Source organism: Anoplophora glabripennis, unplaced genomic scaffold (genome assembly GCF_000390285.2).
Source record: "Anoplophora glabripennis isolate ALB-LARVAE unplaced genomic scaffold, Agla_2.0 scaffold276, whole genome shotgun sequence".
NCBI lineage: Eukaryota > Metazoa > Arthropoda > Insecta > Coleoptera > Cerambycidae > Anoplophora > Anoplophora glabripennis.
The window spans coordinates 1372-14076 of NW_019416521.1; the positions used below are offsets into that span (position 1 = coordinate 1372).

At 34.0% G+C, this 12705-nt stretch overlaps 1 protein-coding gene across 1 annotated transcript in view; it reads left to right on the top strand.

The window, feature by feature from the left end:
• Positions 1-2919: 2919 nt before the first annotated feature.
• LOC108907560 (probable cytochrome P450 301a1, mitochondrial) overlaps positions 2920-12705 on the top strand; it is a gene marked incomplete at its 5' end in the record, with an annotated part of 12889 nt that continues 3103 nt past the window's right edge. Inside the window, one exon of the mRNA XM_018711299.1 lies at positions 2920-3244. Within this exon, the coding sequence (XP_018566815.1) occupies positions 2920-3244 (325 nt within the window). The remainder of the gene's footprint in view (positions 3245-12705) is intronic.

Consider the following 12705-nt stretch of genomic DNA (forward strand, 5'->3'; position numbering starts at 1 on the left):
TAATCTCTCGGGAGTGTATAGGGGAGGTCAAAATAAAACTAGTCCTTCCTATAATTTTTTTTCCTAATGTGCCCCCTAACGGAGTTATGGGGGGTCAAAGGGGTACCTAGAAATTAACGTTTAGGGTTATAACTTTGAAACCACCCTGTATATTTTAATAAAATTTTCGTACGTTGTATTACACATGGAGCTCTACGATTTGATGCTAAAATCAACTTTTTGCTATTATCAGGTGTCCAGAAACGGACTGGCCCTATCACAATTTTTCTCAAAATTTTGACAGAAGTAATTTTATCAAACTGAAAATATTATTATTAGATACTCTGAAGGTTTTTCTTTAAAAATGGTACTCTTTATTTATTTCGAAAAAATGAACGGTTTGCGAGATAAATCGGTTTTGAAAAAAATTGGTAACAAATACAACAACAATTAAAATTTATTTTTTTACAATAAAATCATTCCCGCTAGTGCCAGCCTACAGATTCACCATAAACATTTACTGGTGGTGAATTAAGGGAATGAATAATGCCGTTTCTTGTAAAATCAACATCTATGACCAAAATACATCTACAAATTATTATTGCTCTTGTCTCCATGGAGTTCTTTTCTATTGTTTTCGTTGTTAGACCCTGTTGATTTTAAAGTACTTGTCAAAGGCGCGTGACAGAATAAAAATTCAATTTTATTGTGGTATTCGTTTTAAGCCGTTAGAAATAACATTTAAAAATGGAAGAATATTCCTGTGCAGAATATGCTGATATGCACCTAATTTATGGGGAAGCATTATGCAACTCCGTGGAGGCAAGAAGACTTTATGAGGAAAGGTTTCCGGGTCGACATTTGCCGAGTCCAAAAACTTTTGAAAGAGTTGATCGTAGTTTAAGAGAAACAGGTAAAAAAAAATAGTGAAAAACGTTAGTGAAACTAATTTCTTCCGAATCCTTTATTTAGGAAGCTTTTTGCCACGCCGTGGTGGAGCAGGAGCCCCGAGGAGAGTACGAGACCCTCATGTAGAGGAACAAATATTGGAAGACGTTGCTAATAATCCTTCAAATAGCATAAGGAAGCTTGCGGCGCAAAACAATGTTACAAAATGGGCTGTACATGAAACTCTGAAAGAACAATTGCTTTACCCGTACCACATCCAAAAAGTACATGCTATGTCTCCAGATGATTATCCAAAAAGACTTCAATACGCCAATTGGTTTTTACAGCATCATATTCGGAATCATAATTTTGGTACATCTATTTTGTTCACCGATGAAGCAGGTTTTACAAGAGACGGCATAATTAATTCGCATAATCTACATGTCTGGGATGAAGAAAACCCTCACGCTTTAGTTCAAACTCGCTACCAACAAAGGTTTATGGTGAATGTGTGGGCTGGCATTATCGGGAATCATTTGATTGGTCCATTTATTCTGGAGCAAAGACTTAATGGTGCTCTTTATTTGCAATTTTTAGAGGAAAATCTAAATATTTTGTTAGAAGAAGTGCCCCTTCAAATAAGAACTGAAATGTGGTACATGCATGACGGTGCACCACCCCACTTTGATCGTTTAGTACGTCAACATCTGACGAATGTTTTTGGTGATCGATGGATAGGTCGAGGCGGACCTGTATTATGGCCACCTAGGTCGCCCGACCTAAACCCATTAGACTTTTTTCTGTGGGGTCATTTAAAAAATAACGTTTATTCAACACCCGTAAATAGTAGAGAGGAACTTCTGCTGAGGCTAACACAGAACTGTGACCATCTCCGCAATAATCACGGAATATTATTTCAAGTGCACCGGGAAAACATTCGTAGGATTAGAAAGTGCATTGAAGTACGGGGTGCTCATTTTGAACATCTACCGAAGTAACATTTAGGTACCTTTGTTCATTGTTGAATGTTCTTTGTTGCATGTCTTGTAAGTAAGTTATTTTTCAAATGTTATTTTTAATTGGTCACTACTTGCTCATAAAGTATAGCCAACCCGTTCAAAGATTTCTGGACTTGATAAAGTTAAAGAAATTAAATGCATGAAATAATATGTAAAAAAAATAAATTTTAATTGTTGTTTTTGTTACCAATTTTTTTCAAAACCGATTTATCTCGCAAACCGTTCATTTTTTCGAAATAAATAAAGAGTACCATTTTTAAAGAAAAACCTTCAGAGTATCTAATAATAATATTTTCAGTTTGATAAAATTACTTCTGTCAAAATTTTGAGAAAAATTGTGATAGGGCCAGTCCGTTTCTGGACACCTGATAATAGCAAAAAGTTGATTTTAGCATCAAATCGTAGAGCTCCATGTGTAATACAACGTACGAAAATTTTATTAAAATATACAGGGTGGTTTCAAAGTTATAACCCTAAACGTTAATTTCTAGGTACCCCTTTGACCCTCCATAACTCCGTTAGGGAGCACATTAGGAAAAAAAATTATAGGAAGGACTAGTTTTATTTTGACCTCCCCTATACACTCCCGAGAGATTAGATGTTCCAAACTTCCAACCTTGTATATTACTATAAGAAAAGTGGATATATGCACGAACACAAGGTCTCAAAAAAATTATAAAAATAAATATTTTTTAGATTTTTTTTAGATTATGTGGAAGAGGGGGGATTGGCTCTGGTCATGGGTTTTCTTATGTTTTTGTACATATTCCGATAATTCTCACAATAACATGTCATAAGAAAAATTATTTTCTACTTAATTCCATGGTATAATGTTGGAAATGGTACAAAAATTGCCAATATTTCAAATTGAACGAATGTAATGACTTAAGGCAGAGACTAATCTTAAACTTCCAGATATCATAAATTTAACGTTGAAAAATTAACCTTTTATAAAAAGTACAAATAATGCAGTTCAAAAATTATAAAATATGTAAAAAAATGTTCTTACATTACGTATATTAATGACTTTCTATTAAGGTATGGACCTGATTGGGAGAAACTTCGAAAATCTGTTGAACAACCACTGCAGAAAGTTGTGAGTCAGCAGTTTGACAAAATTGTTGCAATCTCTGAAGAATTTACAGAGAGGATTCTGACAATTCGTAATAAGCAAGAGGAGGTGCCGAATTATTTTAAAAATGAAATATACAAATGGTGCTTGGAGTGTCTTTGTTCGGTAACATTAAACAAAAAATTGGGGTTTTTAGACCTTTGCGGATTAAGCTCCACATCAGATCCAGGTAGACTCTTAGATGGGTTGATAGGTGCCACTAAAGCTATTCGAAAGTGTGAATATGGTAAGAGAATTGCAAGTAAAATTACAAAGCCCCATAAAAAAAGTCGGTGGTCTGAAAGACAAGACCTTGATATCTACAGGGTGGTCCGTAAGTAATGGTCCATAGAGACATACTAGATTCTTTACTTCAAAATATTACGATTGGAGCCAATATGCCTTAATAAAATGTTGATAACAAAAAAGATTCAGGGTGTCAAAGTTGGAAATTAAAAATTGAATTTTCGTAATAATTATAATATTTTTGAGTGAACGTGAAAATTTAGGGGTAGATGTTTTTGTATACGAGAAATCATAATTTGTTATCTATTTCGATGTATCTTCTAGAGGGCGCCACATACGCCGTGTTTATGACGTAAATACGAGCATAATTTTTGTATCCACAATTTTAACGCTTCTTTGGTATACTTGGTATACTTTGGTATAAATGGTATACCTACTTGTCATTAGCTCTAGAAATTGTCCGTTTTCAAGAAAAACGCATTTCAACAATCTGCTGCATGTTTCATTACAGGAAATTTTATCGTGCGCTAATGAAAACATTAATTTTGACAATTAAACATTATTCCTTTGTACACATTAAAATACAAATTTAATTAAACAAAACTATGATTTTATCAAGCGTTTAACAAGTAAAAAACTGAATATGAACCTAAGGAAAAATAGGAAATGTTTCAAAGTAAATTTTCAATATGTCCACCATTCACCTCGATGCACTTGTCCATACGATTTATGAAAGATCGTCTAATATTAAATAATACCATTGGATCAAAAAAAGTTGAGGAATTACTAATTTCTTGCCAAAGTTGGACGCGAATATTTATAGTGTTTTTATAAACAATTTCCTTCATTGTGCCCCATACACCAAAATCTAAAGGGTTGAAGTCTGGACTACGTGGCGGCCAAGGAAATATACTACCACGGCCAATCCAACGTTCAGGAAAGTGTTGGTTTAGATATGTTCTTACTTGATGAGTAAAATGTGGCGGAGCGCCATCTTGCATGAACCACATATTTTGCCTCAAATTCAGTGGTAACGCATCCAATAGATCAACAAAGCTATTTTCTAAAAAATTTAAATAACTTGTACCATTTAAATTTCCTGGCAACTCATATGGACCTAGAAAATGGTTTCCAATGATCCCACACCAAACATTAATCTTAAATTCATGTTGAAAGTGCCGTTCTCGAGTTACATGAGGATTTTGAACTTCCCAACAATGCTTATTTCTTAAATTGAAAATACCTCGGCGAGTAAATGTCGCTTCATCTGTAAACAATATTCTGTTGACAAATGTATAGTCAGTATTCTGCTTGTTCCGAATATCACTTGCAAATTGATATCTTGAAGGAAGATCGACAGGTAATAAATTTTGAACTGGTGTAAAATGATATGGATGATATTTTTCTTCATGTAATGTCTTTAAAATTGATGTTTTATTAATTCCCGTGGCTGCAGCTAATCGTCTTGAACTAGTTTGTGGATCATCTGCAATGCGAATTAGTATTTCGTCTTCCTGGTCAGGCGTAATCATTTTTGGTCGACCTAAATTATCACGTTTAGGACGAAATGAACCACTTTCGCCTAAGTTTCTGAATAGATTTTGAAACAGTCGTTTACCAGGTTGCAATCTGTTTGGAAATCTTCGGCAATATTCACGTTGCGCAGCACGTCCATTGAAATTTTGTTGACAATAAACAACCGTCATATCTCTCATTTCCAAATTCGAGAAATTATTATGTCTCGGCATAATTCGTTATTTTCTTTTAAATACTTAATTGATTTTTACCAAAAATTAATAAATACAATTTGAATTAATTGCTAACCGTCACAATGATTTTTTCTAATTGTCAAAACTGTCTTGGCATTGTCGCACACTACGATAAAATTTCCTGTAATGAAACATGCAGCAGATTGTTGAAATGCGTTTTTCTTGAAAACGGACAATTTCTAGAGCTAATGACAAGTATACCATTTTTTCACGAAAATAATGTAGGTTTAAGATTTTTAAAAAAAAGAAGCGTTAACGTTGTGGATAAAAAAATTATGCTCGTATTTACGTCATAAACACGGCGTATGTGGCGCCCTCTAGAAGATACATCGAAATAGATAACAAATTATGATTTCTCGTATACAAAAACATCTACCCCTAAATTTTCACGTTCATACACTCAAAAATATTATAATTATTACGAAAATTCAATTTTTAATTTCCAACTTTGACACCCTGTATCTTTTTTGTTATCAACATTTTATTAAGGCATGTTGGCTCCAATCGTAATATTTTGAAGTAAAAAATCTAGTATGTCTCTATGGACCATTACTTACGGACCACCCTGTATATGTTTTTGGGGTTGCTGAATCTGAATTCGGTGTCTGTTTGACCCGATTAGTTCTGAGTTAAGGTCAGTTTAAGGTCAAACGTAGAAAATCAATTACCTACAAAGTAAACCTACATACAGGGTGTCCCACATAAGAACCGACTCAGGGCAGGTGCATGTAGGGTAGGGTGGCCCAAAAAAAAAACAAATATTTTTTTTTCGTGTCTTTTGTGAAAATATGTTGGTTTATCATGTTTTAAGAGCCCCCTCAAAAAATCAGCTCAAAAAAATTTTTTAGGAGGTCTCAAGTTATTAAAAAATTTCCAAAATCGTCAAAAATTGAATATATATATATATATTAATTTTTTTCTCATTATTTTATCAGTTTCTGGGTTGAAAAAAATTTCGATTCTGAAAATTTCAAATCGATATTTTAATTTCTAAAGGTCACTTATAATTATTTTAATTTTAAAAGTAGTGTACCTAAAATGTTTTCGGGCGACCTCAAAATATAAATATCAACTAACATAATTTTTTCAAAAGAATAGAAATAAATCATGAGACACTCACAATTTCTCAAGGCAAAGTTTACTACCGCACTGTGAGTATCAAATACTTATAATTTTTTAATTTTTTAAAATTTAAGTGTCATGATTTATTTCTATTCTTTTGTTCAACAAATTCAATAATAAAAAAAAATATTAGTTGATAAAAACCATATCACACCATACCATACCGTACCAAACCATACCAAACCATAAAGTTTTTTAAAATTTAACAAAGAGTAAAAAAAATAAAATTAAATTCTGCTATGAATTAATATTACTATACAGGGTGTTCCAGATAGACCTTCAATTAGACGTTTCTGGAAAACTACGCGTACTGGAATTCTGAAAATTTATGTACGGGGGTTTCTCCTAATGTTCTATCGATTGAAAATATTGGCGTCGCCGTGGAACTTCCGGTTCTACCGGAAGTAGACGTCAACTCGCTTATTTCAAATGGAATGTACTATTTTTTATTTAATTTTTGGATTCTACATCGAATTTTAAGGTAAGTTTCATAACCTTACTTTATCCTTAAACTCAATCGTTTTTGAAATATTTTGACTTTTTCAAAATTTTTGAAAAAAACATACCTACACTTAATCGGTTCTATCTCCTCCAATTTTTAAGATAGGAAGCTGAAATTTTAGATGGTCAATACCAAAACGTGTCCAAATATCTGGAATATTCGAAAGTTGGTGCATGTTACACAGGGCGTCTAAAAAACACGGACCAATTGTGTCAAATTGAAAGTTTAATAACTCGCTTATTTTAAATAGAACACCCTGTGTTTTATAATGCCAGTAGATGCACCTGTTAATTCTCTTTCCATTGGTATAAGCATTCCCTATACCTAAATCCCACCGATTTTGAGATATTTGAACATAAGTACAGAGACGAATATAATCCGACAGTTAGCTGTAGGTTGGCTGTGGAAAAACATTTAAATGTCACCAAGTGTCATTACTTATTTAGCAGATTTGCTGTCATTGCTGTAAAGCGAGTTTGTCGATTTTCCAAGTGTTTTCAATAACAATGGCACACTCTGGGTACACACACGACGACTACACGTCGGGGTAAATCGTCAGGTTGCAAATGGTGTATTAACATAAATGAAAATGGCTTCCATTTATGCTTCTTCAGAATTCTGTGAATAGTTCCTATTGATAGACGTGAATTTATTATGCATCTCTAATTGACGCCTGTGGATAAGCGGTGAAAAATGCCAATACATTTACTTCATTTTCTTCGTTGTCCACTGATGTCTTACTTTTATCATGTTTCGGGAGAAACTTTCCATTCTCAGAACAATTCTTTAATAGTCTTCTGACCATATCATGACTTGGTCTGTGCTTATTTGGATATCTTTCTGCAAACACGCGACATGTTCTACTAACAATTCTATTACACTCCCCGTAAATGATAATTAAATTTAAAAAGTCGTCGTCTGTGTACCCAGAGTGTGCCATTGTTATTGAAAACACTTGGAAAATCGACAAACTCGCTTTACAGCAATGACAGCAAATCTGCTAAATAAGTAATGACACTTGGTGACATTTAAATGTTTTTCCACAGCCAACCTACAGCTAACTGTCGGATTATATTCGTCTCTGTACTTATGTTCAAATATCTCAAAATCGGTGGGATTTAGGTATAGGGAATGCTTATACCAATGGAAAGAGAATTAACAGGTGCATCTACTGGCATTATAAAACACAGGGTGTTCTATTTAAAATAAGCGAGTTATTAAACTTTCAATTTGACACAATTGGTCCGTGTTTTTTAGACGCCCTGTGTAACATGCACCAACTTTCGAATATTCCAGATATTTGGACACGTTTTGGTATTGACCATCTAAAATTTCAGCTTCCTATCTTAAAAATTGGAGGAGATAGAACCGATTAAGTGTAGGTATGTTTTTTTCAAAAATTTTGAAAAAGTCAAAATATTTCAAAAACTATTGAGTTTAAGGATAAAGTAAGGTTATGAAACTTACCTTAAAATTCGATGTAGAATCCAAAAATTAAATAAAAAATAGTACATTCCATTTGAAATAAGCGAGTTGACGTCTACTTCCGGTAGAACCGGAAGTTCCACGATGACGCCAATATTTTCAATCGATAGAACATTAGGAGAAACCCCCGTACATAAATTTTCAGAATTCCAGTACGCGTAGTTTTCCAGAAACGTCTAATTGAAGGTCTATCTGGAACAACCTGTATATTTGTCAATTCGGTTAATGGAAAAAAGTTCGGTGCAATTTTAGGGGTGAGTCAACCCCAATGAACACCTTGTAGTGCTTCAATTAACTTTAAATCATAGTCAAAGAAGACCAGTAATATACCTAAATCATGTACCAAATTTGGTTCTTCTGCGGTAGTGTTTCAGAGATATTAATATTTTTCGAAATTTAGGGTCCCACTTTGGGGGCTAATAACTCCTCAGGGGTGCAACTTTGTATATAGGTAAGTTTAGTTAAATTACAATATTTTGGACACCCCTACATGCACCTGCCCTGTGTCGGTTCTTATGCGGGACACTATATTTATATGTTTTTGAGGTCGCTGAATCCGAAACCAGGGTCCGTTTAACCTGATCAGGTCTGCCAAATACTCTCAACTTCTAAACTCTAAATCCTCAAGTTAAGCATTTCTTTATTTAAAATTTGAGTAATAAATAAGATTAAAGAAGGAAAGCTTTAACTCTGAGCCCGTGACTCTTGAGTTAATTGTTTGACAACAAAATTCTAGTATCAATAAGTCTAATTAAATAAACTTTAAATCAATGTGTCCATTAATGCTTCATGTACATTAATTTACACAATGACTTCGCGTTGATTAAGTTTTTGAGAACAGTTTTGCAAGAGGTTTTTACCTCGATGAATCACATGAAATCACTATATCTCATTATTATGGTACCGAGACTAATACTCACTTTTGTGGTATCGAACTATTTTGTTGTCAAAAGATCATAAGTAACAGGCTAACATGTTTATATCCCATCTACCTCGGTACCAACACTCCATTTCTCTAATATCTTGGTGAAATATTTCTCCCTACACTTAAAGAATGTTACATACTTCAAGGGTACAATCTAGAACCCAAATGGTGTCGATTTAACCAAACTTGCTTAAACGAAAAATGTCGCAAAAAAGTTACAGGGTGTTAAAGTTTAATTTTTATTTCTTGTTTTCTCCTTAACTCAGAACCCAGGTAACCGATTTGAGCAAAATTTGCTGTTGCTTAGTTTCTCTTCATGAAGTATGCAATGATTATGTTCCTATTAGGTAAAATCATACGGGGCGTTCATTTTATTACAACCCTTTGTGTATATTCTTTTGTACATTTAAATTTTTAAGGTCAGGAAATTCGTTATTCTTCATAAAAAACATGGAATAGTCAGGGAATTTTAAAAGTATTCATGAAAGTCAGGGAATTTGATGTTTGCAACTGGAAATTTTGTGAAAACCGGCTCTAGGTTCTTGAAAGAGAAAACTATTTGTGGTTTTGAAACTTTTATAAGAAGTTCTTTGGGTTTAAAAAAGATTATGGAGTCCAGTCTAGAAAAAGTGTAATACATAAATACCAATTAGTACCTATGTAAAAATTACCTACAAGTGACCTGATTATGAATTATGAATCCTGCAATTTTGATAAGTGACTGTCAAGAACTTCCTGGGGTTCTCGAAGAAGTACCCATTAATACTAGACCGACAAATGTGGTTGATGCACAATGGTACCCCTGCTCATTGCAGCTATTTGGTGAGATCATTTAAATCAAGCATTTCCAAACTGTTGGATTGGTTGAGGTAGTGACTTTCCTTGGCCTTCTGGCTGTCCGGATTTTAATACGTTAGACTTTTACTTACATTTCGGGTCATTTGAAAGGAATTGTTTACAACTCTGTAACATCTAATTAATACATGAGAAGAATATTGGGATAGAATAAAAGACGCCGTACGACAAGTTAGATGAACGTATAATTCGTTCCCTATTCTCAATAGTTTCATAAAACATTTAAGGAAATGTGTCGAAGAGAATGGGGGACATGTAGAACATTTATTATAAATTATTAGACTTTTTATTACTGCCGCATTTCAGTTTATTAGGTTATTAATTATGTTATTTATATTTATCATGGGTACGTAGTTATGTCCAAAAAATATGGAGTATGTGTTAATAAATATTTTCTGTAATATCTTCATAACCGAGCATAATTTTGACTTTTTATAGGTATACATTTTTTTGTCTAGAATAAAATTTTCTACCTATTTCTGATATTTGCGTGTAAAAATTTAAATATACAAAAAAGTTAAGAGGAACGTTCATAAAAGGCTTTTTTTCGCGAGTGAATATTGGTGAATACGTCTGACTTGTAGTTACTGTTTCTATCTCTTTTTAATCTTATTTCTAACCTTGTCTAACCTGAACAGATCGCGAAAATGTATATATTCACTATTCAGTGGTGCAGCCTGTCATATGTACTTTGACGACTTTGACATATAGCTTCAAGGCTCCCCATATATGTTTTTAAATTTTTTATATAAAAAAATTAAACTAGAAAGAGGTTAGGTCGGTTTTTTATGTAATTCATACGAAAAAGACCTGAATTACAAATGATTCCACCAATATTATCTTTGGCCTAGGTCACAAAAAAAAAGGGATAATCCTGAAGCAAAGTGGATCGCAAATATGTCCCATATAAAAAATTAATCTTACGACCATTACTTAAGTAAAATATTTGCTGTTTCAACGTCTACGTTTACTAAAACATCTGTATCAGAATCCGTCATTTTGCTGAACGATTTTTATCCTCATTCAAATAAAATGTCAAAAAGAAAAAGGTTAAGTTACCGGCTGACAATACTAGTTGAATAATACTAACAGAATATTCAGCTGAAGGGTGAAGAGTTCAGTCATTTGATCTAAACTGGTGACGTCACATAGTAGTTTAAATGACTGACTATTCTCGCAAAAACGTAATATTCACTCATACTACACATACTGCAACATACGACTTCACTCGCGAAAAAAATCCTAAAGAGTCGTAGTAAAATGAACGCATTGTGTGATTTAATGTACCTGAAGTTCCGAACGTTCGTTTGAATGAATCGTACTTAAAATGATTTTATCACCTATATTCTGGCTTCTATAGACGAAAACAACACTTCTCCATCATCGGAAGCCACCCCCCCCATATTAACCACCCTTACACGCCGTCCTGGATAAGCGGCGACAAACGGCCGGTGCGGCCGGTGCGACCGGAACGGCCGAAGCAGTGATTTTGAAAATTATAATAGGATCGTATTCGATGCAAAGTAGAGCAAAAAGTTGTCGGTCTTTTATCAAAGGAAAATCGTGTCATCATTTTTAGGAGGCGTAAGATAAATCATTGCAAATTTAAAATGAAATTCAATGTAAAATCTGAAATACCGCTGCATACGCACTGTGTTCTGGTAGTAGCTGTAGTCGCCCAGGTGCATCGAGTGTACGAACTGGTCGGTTATACGTCAAATACTAACCTGGCGAGCTTTGCCGTCAATTAGAGAGCGCTTCCAAAAAACAAGTAAACAACAGTGGCGCGTACAGAGGTAAAATGTAGTACATATGTGGAATTTAGGAAACAAATTGGATTTATAATAAATTACATTTAAAATAAATAGTTTATGAGAATAAAGGAATTTTTGTAGCAACAAGGGTGCCAGACCTGAACTGATCCCCTCGTCCCTTCATAATGTATAAAGAAATTATTCAATTTGTAAAACCCTTAAAGGCGTACTTCATTGGTTCCCTTGACAGGCAATGATTTATTACTTTGCATCGAATATGATCCTACTATAGAGCATCATAGGTTCTGTCCTACGTACGAGATACCGCCCGGCACAAGCGGCTTGTGCGGTTTTCATGCGGACGACGCGATCAAATTATTTGGTAATTCCGCCTCTGCCGCTTCAGTTTACATTTTTAAATCTTAAAAACTATATGAGTTTTTCGTCATGTCTGACACTTTTATTGAACTTTTAATTAGCAGTATGAAAAATTCCATTACATATAGGTACTCCACAGAGAATGGACCTGAAGTGACGGTTGCAGCTAAATTGCGGAATACAGTGAGGAATGTCCTCCTTGATGTCAGCCTTCTGTTTGGAAACCTTCTGCCGTACTCGCGCTCTGCCGCGCAGTATTACCATCGCAAAAGCCATAAACAAATCATCATATCGTAATTATTGTTCTATATCAATAATGTGTATTACTGATTACGTATTAAATTATTATTATTATTTTTTGTTTAAAATTTTTTGTTTTAACGTAAAACAGTTCGGGAAAACGGAATTTGCTGTCCAATTTGTTAAAAAGTCAAAGATGAAAAAGTTACACACGCAAAGTACCAAGGGCCCCCCCAGACCCACCCCAATGGACCTTGTGGAAATAAATGGATTAGTCCATCAAATTGCTCATCAAAATTTAGCTGTGTATACCAAATTTCATTCATTTATCACAACGCGATTGAGAGATATTGCAAAAAAATGATTTCCATTCCTCCCTCTTCAATGGGTCCCTGTGCCCTTAGGAAGCATTTCCGGACCCATGTTCATATG